The 25,508-nt window shown below is 36.0% G+C and overlaps 1 protein-coding gene across 1 annotated transcript in view; it reads right to left on the bottom strand.

Annotated features, from left to right (window-relative positions):
- Window positions 1-25,508, bottom strand: part of LOC124165819 — a 316,986-nt gene that overhangs the window by 102,194 nt on the left and 189,284 nt on the right. The window contains exon 2 of the mRNA XM_046543344.1: window positions 22,838-23,174. Coding sequence (XP_046399300.1) covers window positions 22,838-23,099 — 262 coding nt within the window. The 5' untranslated portion in view covers window positions 23,100-23,174. The remainder of the gene's footprint in view (window positions 1-22,837; window positions 23,175-25,508) is intronic.

The following is a 25,508-nucleotide window of genomic DNA, read 5'->3' as shown; positions in this document are numbered from 1 at the left end:
AACATGATTAAAAACGATACAGCCGCTCTTGATTTATAAATGGTGTAAGTAAACTTTAAGTTCATTGATTGTTAGGCGATACGAAGTTCGCCGGGGCAGCTAGTACTGTAATAAAACGTGGCATATGCTCAAGTAGTGGTCACTAATGCTAGAATTTTATTGTAGTTTTTCTCATCCCTACCGATGTTGAAAAGATCCGTATGAATTATAAATTAATATGGCATTGAAAAATCAAGCCATTATTGTTCCAATGAAATCATCTATTTTATGATTCATTGCTCATAAATCAAACTCTTTCGTGTCATTCAAGGAAAACATTTTCCGACACCATATGCTTCACATGGACGTAGCTTCTCTTTTTTCCATAAATCTAATCTCATTTTCTCGGACTTCTTTATCAACCTTCATGGAAATAAGGTGTAAAATATGCATCAAGGATATGCCTAATGGATCAACAGCATTTATGAAGATTGTGAAAGATTAATGAATAAAATGTCCTTGCAATGACTCGTTGCCAACTATTATTTGAAGAAATGTACGAAAAATAAATTTTTTATACTGAAAAGAATACATTTGACCCATTGGTCAACATAATCACTCAAATTTTTTGTTTTAACCAATATGCAGGACAATCTCGACGAAAATCAGATACATAAATGTGGTAGATATTTAATTTTAAAGAAAAATGAGAGAGTAACGATCAAGGAATGGAGGGAAGTTAGAACAAAATCAAATGTGCTAATGCTATGAGTATTCACTAACCATTATTTACGTTGGTAGTAGTTTGCGGAGGCAAAATTATACTATGCTAAATCCCTGGTCATTCCCATGATACTAAACAATTGCTCCCAACTCAACAGTTCACTCCAATTCTGCGCATCCCAAAAGTAAATTTTGCCACTAAATTAAAGGCTTTTTATGGAAATAACTATTCTTATATCCTCGTCTTGGATGGTAATGTTCTGTATGCTCAGAAATAAGTTGAGCGTGAGGCTGGCTTGTTTCTTTTAGCTTTTTCGGAGACTCAGAATAGTATATTCTACGAATCAACGAGGATAAAAGTCTGTCGTGGTATAAAAGTATAGCAATGAAAAAAGCCTTTTAAATTAAGGCCAGTGAAGAAGGGCCGGGAGCTAAGAACACTAAATCAGAAATTATGCATGAATTGCGTACGAGCAGAATGTATAAAAGTATGTATGTATTTCGTAGAAAAGGCTCCGAGTTGAAGGCAGCTAATTACTTTAAATCAGCAAACGTGAATTACGCTGCGAAAATATGAGCTTCAATATTTCCTTGTTCTTGAGGGCATAAGGTCCATGAGAATTTTTCTTGAACATGCCTAGTTTTCTTTATTTTTAGTTGACGTTAATTGCAAATGGCTAATTATTCTATCTGTTTACCATTTTTTATGTCGTCCTTACAATCGCTGTTTTCTTTCAAGTGAAAGATAAACCTGATTATTTCAGGCGAAATTGGTGGAAGTGATCCATCTTCAATGAAAGAAATTTTGAATTCTACTCTTGAAAATTTTATTTTCACTGTATACGCTTCGATGCTTTTATACAGATGCATTGACGACTTTGGTTTTTCGTATCTCATTGGTTGACTGTTTCCTAACCTTCTTCAAACTTTTATAATCCTCACACATCTCTTCCTCTAATTTATAAATGTGATTTTCTCATGCACTGTGATTTCTTGTACCAAATGATGGATCTGGAGCAAAAACGCGTCTCACGTGTTAAAATTACTGTAGAAAAATGTAATTATTTTAATGTTATTATAGGTTAAAAACATAACTGTAGACCATGTATAACAGAACGGTAAGATCATTTTTAATTTATTTAGAATTTTTTTAAATACGCGAAGATGTTCTCGAATTCCATCATGTGTATTAGAAATTACCATTTTTGTGATATATTTCTTTCATCCTTTATGTCATCTTTGGCCACCCTTCCCAGCGGTAATTACCTTTTACGTAAGTTAAGCTTTATTTTCCGAGATAAGGTAGAGCGTTGTGATAAATGATTTTAATAAAACTTTTCGTATTTTACACTTTCTATTGCGATATTAAGTACGCATTTTAACGAATAGCTTCATCATACAGTGGCACAGCGTATCAAAAATACCTGGTGGTGAAGCTATGCGTATAAACGCGCAGTTTAGTTCAGCAATAAAACATTGGACACTATGATAAATGGATGCAAGTTTTCTTCCTTTATAAATCAATCATTGGCTCTCATATGCGCCGAAAGTATTGATATTTATTAGCGTGAATATAATACGTGACAGTGCGAATATCGGATCTCCTCTTTTAATATTTCTTTATTATTTTTCACGCTAAAATCATGTCGCAGTGAGCCATATATTAGGTTAGATACCAAGGTGCATCAATAGTTGCAAAAATTGGTAGGTACGTTTACGAATCATTCGCGTCGACAAATAATGTCAATGCAATTTCAGAGAGATTTCATCAAATTGGCAATACATTACTCCAATAAGTATCCCATTGTTCCATAGCAGTCAATTATTCTATTGTTTTCTCTCTGAGGGAACGCTATGTACTAATAACTAGGTACATTCAGTGATTCTTCAAAAACTTCTACGAGTGGACTGAAAGCATTACTTAGGTTATACACGATATAGGAATGGAGCCGCTACAAATTCTGAGACTATGTTCCGTACTTTGAATGGTTGAAAAATTTATCGTGCACATTATTTTTTTCTTGTAAACAGTTGATGTCTTAGAAACACCCACCACAGGGCAATTGAGACGGGATACGGATGAAGATTGCTTTAGTTCACCGTTGTTCCTATTCACTTGGCCCTCACTTTTCTAAGTAAAATGCTGTGAGTATTACCCTCGTAGGATAACCATTATTTCTGCTCAAGGGTAACTTCCTTAGAGCTTCTTCCCGCCGTTACCGTCCTTGCCTCCCCAATGGCGTGTTCCTGTCACGTCTCCGCCTTCAACTTAAACCCGGCCGTGTTTTACTCAGCTCATTCCGGAAGACTCTTTCTTTTGCCGATAGTCACTCCTGATCTTTAGCGCGGCAATATTTTCCGATTCTGCCGCTCATTACTCAAACCCTTTTTGCTTCACCCTGAGGAACCGATTTCCCGGCTTCTTGCGAAGCACGAGATCCTAGCTCCCCCTGTCCCATAAACCCTTATATCTCTAGCTCACGCCTCTTTCTCCAGCCTCTTACTTTCCCGGGCGACCCCTGCTGCGTGACAATCCCGTCTCCCTGCCTCGCCCCGTGAGGCTCATTTGTTTCGCTCCTCGAGAGTCACATTTTCCTTCGCATGCCAACGCAACGTAACATAATGGCGGTGTCATTTCCTGCTGGCATACAGATTTTTGCGCGATGCCTGACGTGTATGTTATAAATGTAATAGAAAACCCTCATTAACTCCACTTATAAAGTTGTCATGGTAAATAACGAATAATGGGTAGTTGTTTATGTTTGGGGACGAAAGAGATAGAACACGGAAGTTTATATAATTTTTTGTACTTAAAATGATAAAGAGGAAGAATAAAGGAAGTAAACAAAATTGTAAGTAGTGATAAGATAATTAATTCTATCGCTACGATACGATATGCCTTACTTGCAATCTGTGGATAGGGATAAAAAAAATTGCTTCTACCTTCTCATTAACCTTCCCATACATTTCATTTTTTCGCATGGCCTTAGCGAAGTTCATACGGGTCACGGAAATCAGGAAAGTCAGGGTAATGTCAGGGAAATCATACGATGGTCGGGGTAAAACTTAACAGGCTTTAAGGTGAGTATAGTAGTTGAGCTTTCGCACGCCTGCGGCCATTTCTGGTCACTTTGCCAGTTTTTACAATTTGTCTGCTGTTTGTTCCTTAAGGAGAGTTTCGTTTTCGGTGTTAAGTAACCTTCCTCATTGAATTCTCGGAACTCCAAAGTTATTTGCTTCCAAGCTTTCTGACCGCCAGAAGGGGTGGACTAATAGCTGCACACTATGACTTCGGTGCCAGTAACAAGCTTCTTTGCGATGCTCAAATTCCGCATTCACATCGATGTTTTGATCCCCAAATGCAGCCAAAAAGAAGAGCCATAGAGTTGGTCGCCAACAATATAATAGATGGAAAATTAAATTTTAGGGTTTTGAAAATTTTTCTTTGGATTTCAGACGATTTTAGAGTGGGTCGATATTATGCCATATTCTAGTATCTCGTCTCGTTCACCCCTAATTTCTCCAAAGATTAAAGGCATAGAGGGAGTTGGCAACACTGTAACCAATAAAAAATTTATCGTGTTGAAAATTTTCCAAGGTTTTCAGATGATTTTAGAGAGGGTTGATTCAATGAGTTTTTGCCGTATCTCGCTCACCCCAAACATTTGATTGAGTCAGTGGTCGGAAAAGGGTTTTATGGTATAAAGGCGCGCGGGTTACAGCTGTCGAGTTTGAGCGGTGAGATGATCGTTTTGCTATGCTTGTGTTCTGAAAAAGAAACGCTCGGCAAAATTTTACTCAGCGGGAGACTTAGCCAATGTAGCAACAGAGAATACCGAAGAAATAAGTGCAAACTATGTCCATATTTCTGTAATAATGGCAAGCCGTGGATAAGGTTTTTTGTTGGTAATTTCTGTTATTTTTAATAATCTCAGATTTTTAAGCAAAGGCCTCTTGGAGTTCACATTCTCTTTTGCTTTTTTAATTTCTACGTACAACACTGCTGGAATAAGTTATTTTTTTAAACTTACGCTGCTTAAATTAAACACATAGTAAATAAAAATGGATAAAAAATCCAGGACAGGCTAAAAAAACTAAAAATACCGTTTGGGTAGGTTGTTAATTAGGGTTTGCAAAGACTAAATTTAATTTCATTCCATTTTTTTGTACATATTCTCACTTTTTGAAATGCAGGCATAAAGTAATATCATATAAATAAAGAATCATATTTTAAGAGTGGAACTGGAAATATTTACTCGAATAAATGTGTTTTATATACGGCATTAGATAATGCAAGCGTGATTAATGAGTGTTTGAAGGACTTTTTTCACCATCTGCCTTAGGTACTGTTAGATGCTTCAGAGTTGGCACGGTACATGGTGATATTCTTTTCTCTCGAAGTATTTGCTTCAAACTGTTCTAGGTATTTCCACCGGTGTAAATGATTGTAAATCATCAGCGTTTATAAAGATTTTCACCAAAGAAAATCCCGGGAATAATTTTATAAATTGATCTTTTGTTGTAATTCGTTCTCTTGGGTGTGACTACATGTAATCGATTGTAAAATAATGTAATGTAAACAACTTCGCAATTCTACATAATTTTTACTGTGCGACCAAGGCTTCGGCGTGGCACGTCTTAACCTAGATGGTATATTTTAAAAAGTTTTGGAATTACAAAATTTTTAACCTCTCATAATATTTTGTAGCTATTGATTTTAATCTCCATTCGCTATTTCTTCTTTGATAGCATGCCAAACTTTTTGGCCATCCTTCGTGAGTGCAGCCGGAACTGTACACCAAATCGGTGGTCTCACCCACCCTTCCTCCCTTCGGTCTGCGGTTCCTCTCGGGTTTTAGGCCCCCCAGAGGGATTTACGGTCCGCGAGGGATGTAAATTGAAGGGCCGCTGTGTCGGGATGTCTGAGTTGTCGGCTGGAGAGGTGTGCAAAGAGTGGGCGGAGCCGCCGAACGGAACCGCAAGGCTTTTGAGCGCACGAACACCCGGCGGCCACGACGAGCCTCTCTATCATCGACACAGAGAGACGGAATAAATCGATTCTCGAGGCTCTGATTGGCCCGCTTGTCACAATCGAAGAGGATGGTGGGAGTGAGGGAAGGCTTCAGTCGTGACGCGAAAGGATCGGCACGGAAATAAAGTGAGCAGTTTGACAAAATCAGGGTCACGCGCGGCGGAATAGGCGTAGCCGTGTCGGGTTCCAAATTGATTTCGGATGGATCCGGTTGCGTCGATATCCGCCGTTGCGGTGTATTAAGACCTCTCGGATTCCGTTCTCTGGGAGGAAAACCAGGATCAATGTTGACACCGCAATAATGATGTTGGTCTGGGAGTTTTTCGATAGGTGTCTCCACTTTCGATGGCAAAAGCATGAAAATAATACCCACACGAATCACTTCTGAAAATTATACTTCAAATTTTTCACTATGCGTTCTCTTCACGGCCTTTGCTGAATAAATTCCGATTTTAAGAAAAACAAAGGCAACTAAGATCGATATCGGTGTGTCAATGAATATGATGCTCTAGGAGTTTTTCCATAGGCGTCTCCACTTTTGGAACCAAACGCACAGAATTAATACCCAAGAATTACATTTGAAAAGTGGACTTCAAATTTTCACTCGCATTAATGTGACATCTTCAATGCATTGTGTGAATAAATTCCTATTTTTAAGAAAAACGAAGGCAACCAGGATCGATGATGGCGCCACAATAATGATGTTGCTCTTGGAGTTTTTCGTTAGATGTTCCCTCTATCAGAATCAAACGCATTAAATAAAAACTAACGGACTATATATGAAAAGTTGACTTCAAAATATTCACTCGAATTGATTTATTATTCTTTTGAAGGCATCTCCTGAATAAAATTCCGATTGCATGAAAAACAAAGGAACCAGAATCGATGGACACGCCGCCATAATGATGTTTTTCCGGAATTTTTGCGATAGGTGTCCACACAGTCCACCGCAGGTTATTAGCATTAATACCCACGAATTATAAGGAAACGTTGGCTTCAAAATCTTTGCTCGTATAAATGTATTATTTTCACTGCATTTACAGAGTATTTCCGATTACATGCAAATTGAAGGCCACCAGAATCGATTTTGACGGCGCAATTATTTTGCTCTGGAAAATTTTCCATAGATTTCGCTTATTTCGGGGCAACAAATATAAAATAAGTGCTTATATCTGAGGACATAAATTGAAAATACCTGCCCGAATTATCATTATTATTCTCGTTACGGTATTTGATAAATGACACCTGATTGTACGCAATTATTTTACAGGACATTTTTGAACTCAAAAATGGAATGAAAAAATATCAATTTTATGCATAAATGGTTAACGTCTGAATTGTAATAATATACGTCCAATGGCTTCGAAATTGTCCAAAATGGCATAAATTCGCTTGTTTGTTGTTTACTTTCCGCAGCAAAGGCATATTTTCTTTTCCTGTAGTAATTTGGAGTTCATGTAAAGTGGAATTAGTGATAATTTTATGTCTAGCAGCCTCAGCCTTACCTTAAAAACTGTGGAATATTTTGAATATATTCTAAAACGAATTATAATGACTTTATCGTTCTGTGGTTAAAATGATTGTGTTTAAGTTTCTCACAATAAAAAGTTCTATGAGAAATATTTTACATCACTATCGATATTTTATCATGCCTACCGCATTGTAGATAAGTAATATAATCCTATCCCCTTATTATTTATAATGCCAAACTATTATCTTTTCGTTTATTTTCTAGACACAATTTTCTGCCAAATTCTTCATAACTTACTTTAAATGCGCTTGTAATCATTTACCCAATAAATCTGTTTTGTTATGGATGGTTTTAAATTTCTTTTTATCTTCCAGCAACAAATTATGTTAATTCCCTTTTATACGGAATTGATTGGAAAACTTTTTCAAACGCAGATCAAGTTTTCAATTTTCACTCACAATAAGATATTAACGTATTCAAGGTAAAAAATTGATTTGAATTTATGAAAAATAAAACGAATAGCTTCATAAATTATAACTTTAGGGGAAAAAACTAGTAAAATGATTTGTTGAGCTCTTTTTATTTACTTTTCTTGAAAGTTCTAAAATTGTATCAAGTTACAAAAACGGAAAATTGTATATCTACATTTTTAATGGAAAAAAATCCTTCATACGAATATCTGCTACTTTTTGACCGCATTTCAAGGAAAGTTAATTCCAATAATGCCCCTAATTAAACGGAATTACATTTATCATATCAATTACACGGTTTATTTCTCATTGATGATGAAAAAACAAGTAGCAATGAGAGACATTTTGGCATGAGTATATTAAAGTCGTGTGGAGAACAATATACCCGGCCATTGCAACAAATCTGACAGTTAAACTTGTAACAAAAACATTTTAGTGGAGTACAAATGATACTTCTAAAGAGTTTATGCCAAAGTTCATTGGTACAAAACGAATGAACTTTGGAAAGGTGTGCATAACTGTGGGGCCACATTTCTGTGGAAACGCGGAGAGGTAAAGTTTACTGGAAATATCCTGAACTTAGGAAGCAAAGGGATAGGCTGAGGTAAATTTTATAAGGAAAGGAATTTAAGGAGGGAAAGGGTGAGGACGGATGTTAGCTGTGGAAAACACGCGCGACGGGTGGGGTTGGGAAAAGAGATTGAAAGAGAGACATTTTACATGGACATGCTTTTCACATATTTACACATGCTCGTATATACACACACCTATATCACTCACTGACTTTTTCCTTAGATGTTTAGAAAGAAGCTATTGACTTCGAAATCTCCAAATCAATATTTCCCGTGTGTTTATTTTTAAGTATTTCTCATTAAGACAGTCACTCGAAACTGTTTTATTATCACTTAATCATTATGTGCCACGTGTATAACTTTTCGCAATGATTTATTGATGCCAGTAGAAATACAAGTTTCAAGTTCATACAATATTGAAACAGTGATTTTTTAATATCCAACAGCCTTTAAAACTTAAAACTTTATGTTTTACATAAATAAATAATGAATGTAAGTGCTAAAAATTGTGTTGCGCCAGCGGTAATAACTATATCAATTACAGACACATGCAACACACAATAGTAGCGAGTCAGTAGCGCTAAATTAAAAAACGCATAAAAAGAAACACTCATACGGAATATATATGTATAAATACATATATATGTAGAATGTCTCGATCTCATGCATGAGGAATGGGGGGACCTTAAAGCAGCCGAAGAGATGGATGAAGTGGAGCACCTCTCAAAGGAGACCCGAAAGTTTAAGGTTAGTTCGAGGGGTAGATGAAACGGAGAGTGTGTTGGGTTCATGAAAAGTGAATGGAGCGAAGCAAATTAAATAGAGCCAAGAAGGCAAGGCAAAGATTGCTGCGAGGTTGTATGAAACGAGAATTTGATCACGTTTGCAAAATTCCACCAAATTGTTTTTCAGTATTCAAAACTTGAAGTGGATTTGTAGCAAAATTCATGAGAAAAGGATTATTTATCTTTGTCTATTTTTAAAAACCGTCTTTCTGACAGCTTAATGTTTTATAAGTTTACATTTTTGTTTTTTTACAAATATTACATTTTGCATAATGTCTAGTTATCATCTTATAGGTCCGAGTCCAACTCTTAAGTTCGCTTGTCATGACGGATTTTGGAGGAAGATATTATTTTTTCTTTGTTGATTGTTATTATGGAAACGTAAAAGGTACAATTATATTAGAACATAGAGACAGCTAGAAGATGAAAAGGAGAATACGAAAACTGAATAAAGAAATGGCAATAAAATGAAAGTGAGAAGACAGCGTAAATATTGTGATGCTTCGTAAAATGAGGAAAAAATCCGTCAAGTTTAATTTCATTACAATGCTCAAAGCAATGCATGAAAAAACACATGAATAGCCTAGTGAAAAAATCTCTGGACGAGGAAACACTTGTTTCCCTTGAGAAATTGTTTCATTTTTATCTTTCCGTCTGTTTCAATGGGAAAAATGGAAATTACCATTTTCCCATGGAAATTCGTGTTAAAAAGCTACCGTTTCATTGTACTTCGCACGGCATTATGAAAAACTTTCACATGGAGTGAATCCTTCGCCAAATACTTAATGTGATCGATTTAAAAACGTTTTTCTGCTTTATCTGCTTAGGATATTCCATTATTAAGTTCTGGGGGACAGTAAAATTATTCTATAGAATGTAAGAATCAATAGCAATTTCGAAGCGTGTGTATGGTAGCCTAGTCGACAGAGCGCCTGGCTGGCGCCTGGGGTACGGGGTTTAAATCTCAGGGTATAGTCTTTGATCACTCTGTGTATAAATCCTCGGAGTGCGATATGACTCAGGGAAAGGAACTTGCCCCTTTACCGTGAACCTATCAAATTCACTATCCTGAGTCTTACTCTGTGGTGTGAGTCTTATGCAAATCATTAAGTAAGTGAAATAAATACTGACTAAACCCTGGAAGTTTAATTAATCTGTTCAATATTTATTCATTTCATGAGGGAGCTCTGTAGGGAGATCCATAGGAGAGGCCACCGCGACTTTCACATCTTTTTATCTAATGTTCTTCCTTATAAGTGAAGGAAAAGTCTACGTATTAAGGGGCTATAGAAAAGCAAACAATTACACAAATTTGCACGTTTGCCAACGTTTAAAGCACTTACATTTGCTCGGGTGTTACTAGTCATGTGACTTCTTTCCGGTAAAGATTTGAGATTGCACAAAATTAAAATTTGGTGAAGTTTAAGTTCACAAAATTTGTTTCGAAAGCTCAAAATACAGAAGCAAAATAATTACGGTAATACTTCCAAATGTTGCCGTTAAGGACTTGAAATTAATTAATGGAAATTAATTGTGAGTGCAAGAGTCTCGCACACACAATTAATTGAATGAGCATTAAGAGAATGAAAATTAATGGAATAAGCTAAACTTTGACAGATTATCAGGCACCGCCCGGAGTCCTAATAATCTGTCAAATTCATTTCAAAATCATCTGTCAAAGTTCATTCCTTGACGAGACATTTTGCGGGTACGTTGATTCACGTAATATATATTGTTATTGGCAGCTTGATATGTTAAAAGAATATTTAATATCTCAAAGTTTGTTCGTGGTTCTATAATCCACAAGAAAAATGGTACAAGTAACAGTGCGACGACGACAAAGCTAGGAAGACGTTGTACGATAGTAAAGCTTAGGTTTGGGCTGAGATCCATTCTTCCCAATCCAAACCAACTTTCGAGCTGAATGACTGAGTGAGACCACTCAGTGAAATTTGAAGTAATATGTCTATCTCAACTCTTGAATCAATTACGGAAAAAAAACATGGATGCTTTATGAAAAATGATTCACACATTCGTTTTATTCCAGTAACCGTGTATTACACTTTGCTGCCGATCTGCGGTGTCTTAAAATATGTTTCATAATTTATAACGATATTTTACTGTGAAATCAATTTTGTAACTCAACAAGAGACTTTGGATTTTAGTTAACTCGAGATGGGCCAACGCACAAGGCTCTTTTACTGTCTCATGTGTTTTCGTGTGTATTGCCTTTCCATTTTTCCGCATTTCTGCTTAGGGATGACCTATCCTTTTTTTAAAACATTGATTTTGGGCTTATCTTATTGTAATGTAATTGTAAAACTGTTTCATAAATTTACAACTCCAAATTTCCTAACTCCTCTCTTCTGTGACGATGGACCTCCTGACTTCTGTGACCAACAACGAATGTTAGGAGTTCCTATCTTAGAATCGCAAACAAAATTCGAAGCTCATTCGTTATCCTCAGAGCATTACTTTTTTTATAACTGAGGTTTTATCGAATTTGAGAAAGATGATACTTTGGTATCGGCAGATACTTTGTGTCAATCCATCATCAGAGAAAATTAATAAACTTTTGAAAAATTTCACTCGGTATATCTCTTCTTCTTTTTCTGCAGCTCTTCGGAACTAGTCACCTCCATGTCATGGCATGTCATGGGCATTCCTTAGAGTGAAATTGAGTAAATAAATAGTTACCGTATTAATTTAATTGAGGAATAATATTTAAATTAATATACTCATTTCTAATTACTACACTCTTCTAATCCTCAGGCAGTTAACATCCACGGATAGTTCAATGCAATCCTTAACAACGGTAACTACGGTCCTCATGATGTTGAAGGGCAGTGAAATATGGTGGCTAGAATAAATTATAATTACAATGAGTGGAATTTTCCAAAGTCTAATTAATTGGTATTCCGAACTTCCTGTGTCTCTGGAAGAAAATACCTCGTAGCAATGTTCACTGCTAGTGTTGACTGCGTGTGGACCAACTCGTCGTCAGTTCTTAGCCATTCACCCGACCCTAATTATACGACCCTTCCCTCGACCCTGAAAATTACGAAGCAGCCTTTCCTTCCGCAGGGACAAAGTAAGAACTTCAAAGCCTATTTGATGAAAACTAGAACATTTTGCGCATGAAATAACATAAGAAAAACATATTTACATAATAATTGCTATGAAGATGCTCCTACGAAAACGTTTGCGCTGTATTAGCCCTTGCTCACTGCAGCCTAACATGACTTGAGTTTAAAACTTGAGAAAAGCATCTACTGGCTCCCAGCAATTTAAAACGGCTAGACCTGACTTGGAGTGGTCTTTAACACAGAAAACCATTTATTTTATTAATGGTAATTATGCCCATTGACATTCAAATAAACAATTGATTTTTTATTAAATCGATTTTATTATTGAAACACGCGCTGAGCTGTGATTGGTACACTAGTTAATCAATATAGCTGGGGAATATTAAGTAATTTTAAGACAAGTTGCTGTAAATGGGGATTTATTCTCAATTAATTGTACACTGCTGGGCTTTCGAGCATACAAGCGAATTAAAGTAAAATACATATTAAAATAGGTATGATTGCGATTTAACCTATAGTAAATCTTATTCATATTCATTTGGCTACCAAATAAATATCGAACTTTTTCGTTATTGGTTCCATGTAAAAGTGAGTGAATATGGTTTTCATATTTTTTTTCCACGAAATTTTCTCATTTTCATAATTTTGCTTTTTCGATCAAATTGCATTATTATTTTCATTTATCTACTAACAATTATTAAATATGGAGGTCGGAGCACGGGAAAAAATTTCTTCAAAGTGCGATTGGACACCAAGATCAGCCGCCCGGAGTGAATATATAAGTCTTATTGACCTTCATCAAAACTCCAAACCAACTTTCGGGTTAAATCACTGAAAGAAATATAGAGTCACTTTTTGCTCTTAACTCTTAAATCTTGATGGAATAGAAGCCGTGGACTATGATAAACGACGTCTTATTCAATAATTTACAGCTAATACTAGTTATTTAAAGTCGTATAATCATCTCAAAATTGGTACTGACTTATTTCCGAGGTTTTTTTGGGATTCCCATCCCTACGCATGGAAATATAATGAAATGGCAGTGAAGATAAAAAATCGTTCAAAATAATATTTTCAGTAATGTTGACTGTAGTAGAATAATTTGAACATTTAATCTGACGTAGATACAATATATTTTGAGTTTATTAAAATATAATTCAAGAACGATAATTAAATGAGGTGTGGCTAAACCTCTTCACAAATTAAATGAATGGGTCTCCTGACTCTAGTGTAATTTGTTTTCTGTTCTTGGTGCGAGTTCTACCTGTGAGAGCGAAAATGTGTTATTCAAGCGATGAAGAGAAAGTGATTAGTGACGGGAACGATGTTAAATGGAATAATTTATCCAGATGATTCGCAGCATTCTGAATGTTTAACGACGTAACTGAGGTTAATGCAAGGCATAATCTTAAAATGATTATATAGAGTTAAAAATAGTTGTAGAGTAATTTATCAGTTCGTATTATGAATAAAAGTTCGAATTATGAATAAAAAAATTTCTAGGTTTATGACTTAGTATGCATACTTACATAGTTAAAAGAAAAACATTTTCGCTCCGATGTAGCTAAATTTGCTTTGGTATCAATTCATAGTGTTGAAAATGTATTGCGGTTAATTTCACATTGTATTGTGTTGACTGTTAAAATAATTAATTCATTGAGATTCATCGCAGTCATTTGTTTATTCATCATTTAACGTTTTAATCAATTTCTTAGCATTCCATCACTGTAAATATTTTTTACGGAAAACTTCTTCAATGTGACGATGAATTTCGGCTGGCTTATTGCTTCTTACCTTTAAAAAAAACCGAATCATAGAATAAATCTCACAGTCCGTGTGTTCATCTAATACGCGAGTGCCCCGCAATCATGAGGACTCGACATAGACACCTGGGCTCACCTTTTATAGAACCCAAGAAGGTAAAAGATCTTTCCATTGGGGACCTTTTGTCCTTCGCCAAGGACATAGGCCTCTATGGGTGATCCATTATCGGTGGTTAGTACAATGGACCTACCTAAGTGCCCTGGGAGCTGATCCCCCACCGCATTATTCAATCTATTCTTCAAATCCATGTGTTCACAAATTACCGTAAACATTTTTAATGCTCAGAAAAAAGGAAATGGATGAGAGTAAACAATCAAAATGGCGCTATGTACATCCAATAAACCAATAAAACCAGTAAATACAGGCAAAGCAACGATAGCAGCGTTGAAGTGGCATCAGATTGAAACGTTACTTAACTCTAGCCTAGTTTCATTAGGCAAGCGGATATAAAATTGGAACGACAAACTAAGACATGATCATGAATGATGAGCAATTAGTTTTCATTGGGGATATTCCAGCATTTAATCCCTCAAGGCTGCAAAATAATACGAGCAATTTTTTATCGGATGTGTTCAAGAAGACTGTAAGTTAGATATATTTTGAATAGAAGCCTAAAATTTCCCTACCTTTCCATCGCGTCTCTTAATACACTCGTGTACAATCTTTTGCAAAAGGCTCTCTTGGTCACCTCTCCAGCTATCTTCTCAACTTTCATCATGAAAGATTTTTTTTAATAAATTAATAAAATAAATAAATTCATCAGAACCTAGGAAATGTAATAATTTTCTTATGGTAATTGCTCAAATATAATTTTTCTGGTCATGAGAAGTTAAATGTCACATATAGGCTTTTTTTAATCTGCTTACTGATGGGATGTTAAAGAATTTTCTTGGCTGTTGAATTATAGCTTCGCTTTAAATTATATCCCGCATCCCTTCATATCGTCGGAGATTTTAATCCTGCGCTGTCGCCTCGAGGGAGAGTCTCCACGCTTAGCTGGTGGAATTTCGAAAATTCATCGCTTGAACTCGTTGAGAAGAGCATTAGGTGTGACTTTGCAGATTTGAATAAATTTATGCTTTCATGAGAGAAAGAATTAGAGGATATTTATCACTCGTAAACTTGAGACTTGGTCAACGTTGAGCTCGAAAAAAAATGAATTGTTCACGAAGGTTTAAGTTAAGTAACTAAATTGTAAATTATGCCTGCATTTAATAAATCATTGAATATTTAATACACCTATTCAATTGATTGTTACAGTAATTAACTCCCAGAGAAAACTCTTGAACAACACAGGGGTATTACTTCGTCTTCTTAGAGTAAACATTGAATCAAATAAGTTTTATCGTGAGGTTTCCGATTTTCAGGATTAAAGGATTTTAATTTATGCTTGGTGGCACTCAATCCGTGTATCTCCTCTTCTTTATTTTTTGTGTGTTTTTTAACGTCTATGTCCTGGAACACAACTGTAAATGCAGAATATGTTGTCGTGCGTTCTGGTTGCTTTCTCTATCAATAGTTATCTTTTCCATTTTTTTCTTTAAATTGATTTAAGATCTCCTCTGTGTATCACATCGTTTTCTGATTGCATCTGTTTTCTTTTCCAAATCATCCATGACGTTTGGGTGCGTAATCTAAAGTTTAATCCATCACGTATTTATTTTCAGTTATTTATTTTACATCGGCATTACCATTCCAAAAGGTTAAAAATACCTTTTCTACGTATTCACTTAAGTGGTTTTAGAAATACTAGACGCAAAAGAACGGTGATTTGTCGTCCTCCTTGTAAATAGCAACAACTGGGAGTTGATCCATTCAAATCCTCTCGTTTTAAATTCCAACTACCACCATAATTTAGCCTCTAGTCCATTACATGCTTGAGGACCCCTTAAAAATTTAAAAATAACTCACCTACAGCGTATTTGATAGGTATTAGTGTATAATTGCCTATATATCAGGAAGAGGAGATATTCCATTTACCCTCAAGAAAAAAGGGCGATATATAGTTAATCAATATCAATTGCTGAGCTTTAGAAATCAATCGATTGGCAAGGAGGGTAGCTCCTTTGTTCGTTCTTGACCCTAAAGGCTCCAAAGATATGTCTCTCTTGAGAGCACTTAGGCGACTTGCGAGAGTTCTTGTAGCCATAGGCCGAGGTTAGGAATCACTCTTTAAATGGAGATAAGAGAGAATTCGCAAGATACTGCGTTAACAGAAAATCTAAGAGGGTCACATTCTTAATGTGTAGAGTTTGGTTGAAATAATATTAATTTAGAATAATATGTATTAAATCAGGGAATTGGGTATCTTTACAATCCCTAATTACGACACGATTATTAAATATTACCATAAAAATAGCAACGTTTCCAATATGTTTGGCGAGTTAAGATGGGAATCTTTACAAGATCGTAGAAATAAATATAGGGTAAATTTAATTAGTAAATTCGGAATAGAGTTTTTCTCAGACGATGTGAAACATATATTTTGTTTACCGTTCTATTAGTGTAGAATCGAGAAGGAAATAAATTAAATAGACTGCAAAACTGAGAAATTTTAATAATTATTCTTTCTCCATACTAGCGGGGATTGCAACGGAATCTCAATGATTGCGTTGCATTGCGAATAGCGGGGATTGCAACAGATGACTCACGATAAGATTATCTCTTTCTATTGCTGCAACCTTGCATGGATTTACAATAGGACAGATGGTATAAGGAATTGGCAAGTTTTGCCTTTGCATTTACACGCCTGTGATATGTGATATTTTTAAGAGTGTTTGGTGTGAACATGGAGATCATCTTGCATGGTAGTGATTGATACCTGCCAAGCAAAATAGAGCTGGCTCGCTGAGTTTTATAGAATAGATAGAAAAAATATAAAAACATATAATAAAAGATTTTTCCGTAATAGGTTTGCACAACGAGATTTTATTTCTTGGACCAGATTAATAATTTTGTCCCACCTTCTGCAAATATTCGCCTTGTCTATACATTTTTCTCGCACTCAAAAGTCATATTCCCTTTGATCAGTTGCAGGTGGAGTGGTCATCGAAACCCCATTCCTCCATCTGGCATGAGCTTTATTAGCCAATATCCAGTTACATTGCGTTTGCCAATAACCGCCTCAACTAACTTCTGCATTTGTCCAAACCTATGGTCATTTGTGTTTGACTGCACTATTATGTACATCGAATTCAAAGGTACCCTGTTTGTAGAAGTCGAGAAGAGATTTTAGATTGTCATCCATGTGTCGCGCATGGCATGTCATGTCGCACGGCAGGATAGACTTTTTGCCAGACTTACAGCGACTAAAATTGACCATACTTTTCATTTGTTTACACTATGCTCCAGCATTGACCAGCAAACTATTCATTCAAAAGAAAAAATCCGATGCGGGTTTTATACTTGGGAGAACAAGTATTCAGATTAATGTTTTTTTCTCTTGTCACAAACACTTCCAGACTTTATTTAATAATTGAACTGTCAATTTTTTCTTGTTTTTTTTTAAGGAGAGAGACGGAACTTGCACCATAATATTCTTGGGAAATGCAGCAGTAACACAAGGATGAGCGTTTCCCCGACCAAACTCTTGAAAACAAATTTTACAAAGTACAATCGCACTCTGGCTCAAGTCTGTTGAATTTATTTCCCCGGTTCTCAGTTTTCTTGACGTTTCCGTTAGAGGCTCCACACATGCCCTGGTTTTTGTAATCTCGGCATTAAACTTTCGGCAAACATCTCTTCTTTTCTTCCGTTTCTTGTGAGATGTTAATCGACCAGTTATACCAAATATATAATAATTGCACATGGCTAATTTGTCTGATTTTCTTGAACTTCCTGACAATTGAATTAAATCATAAGCCGGCGTCTTAAGTAAGGGTCTATAAGTACAACCTTGATCGAACTCTGCGAGTGTTTGTCTGCAGGTGGTACAATTGGCTCTGGGATATTTCGAGTTCTTTAGGTTGAATTTTTCATTGGCCAGTTTTCGAATCAATTCCTCAGTATTGTCACTTACCTTATAAAGGTCACATTTTTTAAAATGAAGGGATCGGCATGATGGATATTTGTCAAATTAACCCTTAATCAAGAAGGAGATAGAATGCTGAAACAGTTTTTCTCCCTGCTCACAAGCCGCCAAAATATGTATTTGTAAACAAGTTTTAACTACGCTGTATAGTGTTCCAATGTAGTCACAAGATCACTTTTTGTGGTACTCAGAGTTTGTTGTGTACCAGTTGTTAACAATAAATAAAATCGCATCGTCATTAGCAACCGTAAAAGATTGTTAATTCGAGTATCATATATTTGTGAATGAATGCAGTGCTTTCAGATACGTGGGGGAGGATGTGTGCGGGGGAGGAGGGTGTACGGTGAGGGGTTACATGCGGGAGGGGGGAAGATAAATGCTCATTTTACACAATCCCACGTTTATAAAATAATATATTTTTATAGAAACACATGATTATAGGTCATCATATACTTTGTTTCTGGGTCTTTTCAGAACCACTTTTTTTCTTGTATAATATCATTTTTGACCATATTTTCCGTAAATGAGCAGTTCCGATTTTCATTCCTGCGAATTTCGACTACTAAAGTTTTCCAAAATACCCCTCCGTTCTTAGATTTCTGGGCCACTTTTGACAAGCGTATGCATCATTGAGTATAGCTGTGCCTATCAGCTAATCTTCTCACACCTACGTGTTTCTTCTCTTTCACACCCGTCTTTGTCTTTTCCATATATTTCACTCTAAACTCTTCCTTTTCCGTTCTTACCATCTACTTGTCCCTCGACGAAGGTCTTCACTAGGCAATCATGTCTCAAAATATGGCCTATAAGGTAGTACCGTCTTATAATAAATGTTTTTTTTTATATCTTATTTCCCGTAAACAGCACGTTGCGGCCTTTACAACGGGTTTTTTCAACATCAACAACGCACAACACAAACATCCATGCCCTGGTTAGGAATCACCTACCCAGGAGGGATTTGAACCCGCGACCTACGGATTGGCAGGCGAGGACTTTACCCCACCGCCACCGAGGCCGGCGTTTTCAGGAGATTTCTTTCCTACTCTTCTCAGGACTTCCTCATTACATACTTGGTCGATTCCAATTTAAGTACCAATGTGAAAAAATAGTTAATCGTTGGAAAACGCTTCCAAAACATGAATATCTTAAATGCTTTTAAATTCGGATTTTTTAGAAACTTGCATTTATTAATTGATTCACTACCTTTTAAAAACTGCCAAGTGCCAAAGAAAACATTTCCTTATGATAAAAAATCACCAAATTCTTGCCTGATTCCAGGATAAACAACATTACTTGGAAATTAATCGCCAGAATGATGGTTCAGCTTTCTGTTGCATTGCAATAGAGGTTAATTTCATGTATGGTCAGCGATAATGTGAGGAATAAATTTTTCTGACTTCTTTATCTTATGGCACCGGAGTTACGACAGTGTAAAAGTCTTTCTTTCGATTGCACTAGATTCTTTGAAATCGATAAATATTGGGACTTGGGGACAATGGACAAGAACGGCTCTCTCTGGAGGAGTAATTGTTTTTTGGCACATCAGCTATTGCTACAAAGGTGAAAAAAATAGCTAGTGATAAGGTGTAGTTAGGTGGTCATATAAAATTTATTTTAAATGGAAATTCTAAAATAATTTATGGTGAAGCCTACTTATTCGCTAAAGTAAAACAAAGATTTGGTGCAAAAACTCACGGCTATGATCCTTATTTCTTGAAAGAATTTCGATGAAGAGAATAGCTTTTTTGTTCGGCATATTTTAGTACAAAGCATGCGTAATTACCTTCACTCAGTAAATTACCTGAATGCAATTTTTTTTAAAAGCATATTTTATAGCATTCCGCAATACTTGTGATACCTTTTTTATCTTTCTAAAATGCATTACTTTGGAAAATTAAACTAAATCCAATAATTTCTTTATTAAGGTTGTTATCCTTAAGCTTCTTCTTTGCGATGATTGTGAAAATAAATAAATAAAATAATAAATGACACCACGGTTTTTCCATTGTTATTTAAAAAAACCAAGAGTGCATTTTAACTATATAGTAAGAATCTAATAGGCAATAATCGTTTTGGGTGAAATCTAATCTTTAATCACGTTAGAGTCCATCGATAGATTAATTGAAGGTGTGCCGTAGTATTTCTAAGTATGTCACTTAAATGGGATATATCTTATCGTATTTCTACTAATACTCTGTTTAAAATTATTTGAAAGGCAGAGGAGATTGGTTAGCAGTGGGAAATTAATACTACTGAAATTGTCGCCCAATAAGGGAAATAGTAAAGGCACCACGATTTTTCCACTGTCATTAATAATTAAGTGAGCATTTAAACAATATGGTAAGAATCAAAAGGGAAATAATCATTTTGCGTGACCTTTATGACCTGCGTTGCGTGACCTGCTACCTTTAATGGCATAAAACGTAGGAGACTGTTTATTGCATCTTGGAAAACATTTCTTTTGTAGAAAACTTTTTTTTGGTGGAAATAAGTGCAGAAAAGCATGAAATAAGTGATTACTAATGCATTTTTCGGTGAAAATAAATGCATTAATTGCTGATTTTTTATTTTAATTTTAACTTGAAATTGATACAGTTTAATTAGAACACGATTATCATTCTAGTAAGGCAAATTGGACAAAATAAATTTCTCAGTTTTACATATCAAAACATTCGAGCCTCATCGTCATAGTTTAGTCTTCATTTCATTTTTTTTTACTTTTTGTTAGTATAACCCACCACAACAATCTATTTGTTTGGCTTAAATCGCTTGGAGATACTAGGACAAATTAGAATGCCTAGCAGGTGGATAACGTAAATCACGAAGCAATGTTATTACTAAGCATTTCAATAGAATGCTTCCAGTTCCACTCGAGTTCACAGAATCCCATGTTATGCATACAATTAGAAAATTATAAGGCTAAATAAATATGTGTTGCACGTGGAATATAACTGGCGAGTACGCTTGCTTATTCTAGCCACATATGTGCCATGAGGTAAGTGAGTAACTAATGAGAAAACAATTTACTCTTGAGCGTTGTGTACTGGAGAAACTAATTTCCTACCGTTTGAATTTGAGTGTGACTTGCAGACTCAAATTCAAATCCTCATGTGAGTCAACGTATACGTTGAAATTGGTATTTGTAATGACTAAAGTTTTATTGCTTGCTGTGATAATGGCTTCTAATAGTTGTCTTAATTAATTTTAGGAAGTATTATTTAACAAGAGGATGATTATTTAGCTACAAGTTATTCATTTTGAAATAGTATTTTAAATAATAGTTGGAAATTCATCTTGTATGCCGCGTATATAACTCCTATTAATTGAATCTAAGCGCAATGTGTTCGTGAGTTTTGATTTTAAAACTTGCTAAAATAACATCAAACTTCCTTCCTAATTTATTTATGAAGAAGTAAGATAATACGAGGACGTTTTTTTTTCAACCTCCTATGGGCCATTAACAGAAGACGAAATGATTGATTAAAAAATATTTCATAGGTAAATCTTGAAATCACTTATGATGTCCTTTCAACATAATCTCCTCGGCGATTGAGGAATTGGTCGTGGCTGTGGACAAGCTTTACTATACTTTCTTCATAGGATATTGCCGCCGTTGCCGCCAAAATGTTGTATTTTTCCTGAAGCTCATCGTCCGCTTCCCTTCAAGCCACATCTTCATTTCAGCGTAAAGATGGAGGTCTCACGGCACTTCGTCGGCATTACACGGCGGTTGATCGAAAATTTCCTATTAAAATTGCCCAAAGAGCATTATGGCTGCATTAGCACTAAGATGACGGCCGTTGTCATGGATCAGATAACTTCCAGAAGACAGCATGTCTCTTCTTTTGTCTTTAATAGGAGTGGGCATAATGTTTCACACTGTTTTACACTCTAGCCACAGTGCATTAAAAAAATTCTCTTATATCGGTATAAAGGTCAAAACATGTCAGTGTTGAAGTCGTTCGGCGAGTTTTCTGGCTGTCGCTCCGCAGTGCACACTTGTCGTGAGAATCAATTGAGGCAGTGTTGTTGATGAGATTGCCACTAACCGTAAACTAACAACTTACGGTCAGAAATGACTTGAGCGTGTGGTGCGGAGGACGCGCAGTCGCCCTATTCGCGCAGTACTCGCCTGTCGGTTTATGGTGTTTTTGCTGAGCTAACGTAGGTTGAAAAATAAAGTCCCTCGCATTTCAAGGGTAAGTGAAAGAGAAGTTTAAAGTCAGACTTCTAGTGAGTGCGTGTAACCCACACTAATTCTAGTAAGAACTATCGGGAAAATACTCTGAATGGACTACAACAATTATAAATTCAATATTCGTTTCTTACCTCGGATTTTCTTGATTTTATATCTTTTTTATTATTATATGATTTTTCGTTTATTTTTTTATTTTTGTATAGGTAGTGTTTTTGTATACTTCCATTTCTTTCCTTGAATTATTTTCTTGGTTTAATATATTTTTTTGGTCTTGCGATATACTATATTTTTTGCTGATTTTTTTATCTAGAGTATATTACTCTTTTATATATTTTCATTTTTCCTTGAACTTTCTTGGTTTCCTCTTTTTTGTACTTATATTATAATATGATTTTCGTTTACTTTTTATCACTTTTCTTTCATTTTGCGATATTCTATCATTTTATTTTTTAAATTTGCTTTCAAATGACTCAAGACAAAGTACCAATGAACCATCTTTTGTAATCCGATAAATGTGAGAGAGAATGAGGTTTCATTACATTCAGTAGTTTTATTTACCTTGACCAACAATTACTTACCGTCAATCGCTGTGATAATATTATATTTTCCTGTCTAGCATCATATACCATTTATATACCCTTATTACTGATGAAAAGGCTGAACTCACCTGCCCCGTCGATGGTCTGCGATGCGAACGACGTCCTGGCGGTCGGGCCGACCGCCGGGCTCCCATCCCCGTTAACGGCGCCCTCTCCCTCGGCCGTGGACTCGACGGCGCCGGCAGCGGTGGCGGACGCCGAGACGCCGAAGGTGACCTCGGAGGGGACGGGCGAGGACCCGGCGGGAGAAGAGGGCGCAACGACCGGCGTCAGCGCCAGGCAGTGGGCGAGGAGCAAGGGGATGAGCGGATGAAACCAAGGGTAAGCCATCTTGCGATCTCTAGCCGGACTGTGGGCAGTGCCACTGGACAGCACTCATTGCTGATCCCTCCTCACCACGGGTAGCTGTGAATGAAGGAAGTTTCAGTCAGCGTCCGGAGTTGATTTAATTCTAGGAAAGGACTAGTGTCCACTATTATTATTGAAGACAACAAGTGCAAGAAACAGATAATAACCTAAGGTGAAGTTTCGATGGAAATTAAATATATAACGGTTCTTGCCGAGAGTAGAACGTAAGGTTTTAATTACCTAATGAGCATATTTTATTTGGAAATATCGTTTGATGAAAATAATATCTGCTTGTGAAGGGAAGGGAAGGGAGTCATGTGTTTTTGGAAATCTCATTTTGGCAAAAATCGTTCAGTATCTGGTTCTTACTCTTAGATCTTCAAATGATAGACATTTATGTACTAAGGCTCATCAACCCATACGCTGTTAGGGTTAAGTGCAATTATTGTTTTCTTAAATTTAAAAGAAATTTAAGTCTTTATCGCACATTGTGGCTACCGACGTTAACATAGTCGGTTTCCATCTTCAGGGCTGATGATCGGAACCAACTCGGTTTCCGATTCGTAGGCAGGCATAAAGCCAAAATTAAGCCGAAATGCACACCCGAGTAGCTTTCTAAGACAGTATTCGCAGGACAAACACCAGAGAACGAGGTATCTAGTTCCTTAATTTCTTACGTTTCTATAATTTGGTGTTTTTAAAAATGCAAATAGTCTTTCCCAACGATTCTTTTTAAGATAAATATATTTTTAGGAATTGCAAATAATTATATTGTGTGCATAAAATATTTGGGAGTAAGGTGCAATGAATCAGAGAGATGACTGGAAATGCATACAAAAATATTTTACCTTTTCCGGGAATCGACCATGATGCTAAAAATTAAATATTTTTTTAGGAACATTAACTTTGTTGTATAAGAACATATTGTATAGCAATATCTACGGCAAATTAAAGAGAAAAAATGCGAAAAAAACGTTCCGAATAAGTGATACACGTGTTCTCACGATGATACTAAAATACCCTGAATGGTGTGTTGGCCAGCAGTTTTGCTGGCAGCTCCTGGCTAACAACTGAAAAATTTCCCTGTGTGTGAATTAAAATCCTAAATTCAACTTCCAGGGAAAAGGTATATTCCACCATTGTTTTTGATAAAGATGTAATTAAGATTGGAAATTCACTGCGGTCTGATCGACCCATACGCGAGTCTGGAGGGTTGAATACAATCAATTCCTCCTTTATGAGTGGAAATAAATTCAAAAGTTTAAAAATTTGTCAGTCATTGCATCAAATGGAATCAGTTGTGAATACGCTGCGAGGAAATATTGGGAACGAAATGCCTCGAGCGATGTTTTTCGAGATGGGTATCGGATAATTGCTTGACTGTGTATTTAAATTATAGATATGACGCAACTGCGTCAATTTGCGTAGCTCTTTTCGATTATCTTTAATTTCCCGCGCTCAGCAGGCTGTATGACAAAATTTGACGTTTTTGCATGCAAAAGAACTGTCATTGGTTCGCACTGCTGTTCAAAACTGACGAAGGTGAGTCATGACATGTGAAATGTGAGTCCCGCACGATTTTATTAGCACTTTTATATACGCTTATTTAAATATTTCGCATCAATTATCTTGCTCTTTTTTTTGTTAAAAAATATCTTGGAATTTCGTAGGGCTCTGCACCAGGTTATTGGTTTCATTTCAGTTCACGATAATCATTCATAAATGTTATTCGCCGGGAAAAGCTTTAATAATATTTAAGCATCTTTTTCCCTGAAAAATAAAAATGTAAGGCATTAGAAATTCTCTTGAATATTTTCTATCTGTGTTAAAGGACGTGTCAATTTTGCATTGAGAATGCTGCGACAAGTTAACAAGGAGCTAAAATTGGAACCATGGTCGTAACTAGGGCTTGACTTTGGAGGGGGAGGAATAATATTTAAAAGCGCATTACACCGGCTATTATGAGACAAAATGTTTCTTTATATTTTTTGTATTAGTTAAAGAAAGGGGAGCGTGGTAGGCTAGTCTGTTCGCAGCTGGATTTCTCATCGAGGATTCAGATCCCAGATGAAAATTTCAAATACAACAAATAAAGCTTTCCATACCTCGTAGCCTAAATAAAAGAATTGCTCCTTTTACCTAAACTAGCCAAACGAACCTTCGGCTCGAATGATTGAGTGAGTAAGTGAAAAAGCTTTTAGAATTTTTCGATGCTTTATGAATTATGCTGAATGAATACTGAATAATAAGTAAGGAAATAGCTTTCTTTAAGGAGTTCGATTTATTTGGATCATCACGACTTTAGTTTTGGTGAGAAATTCCATTTCCAAGAATGAAACTATTGGTGTGAGAGGAATTAGGAGATTTTCCTCTTGAGTTGGCCGAAGGGCT

This window comes from Ischnura elegans, chromosome 9 (assembly GCF_921293095.1).
Source record: "Ischnura elegans chromosome 9, ioIscEleg1.1, whole genome shotgun sequence".
Lineage (NCBI taxonomy): Eukaryota > Metazoa > Arthropoda > Insecta > Odonata > Coenagrionidae > Ischnura > Ischnura elegans.
Note: the sequence above shows the minus strand (reverse complement) of the source record. Positions and strands in the feature narration are given on the sequence as shown.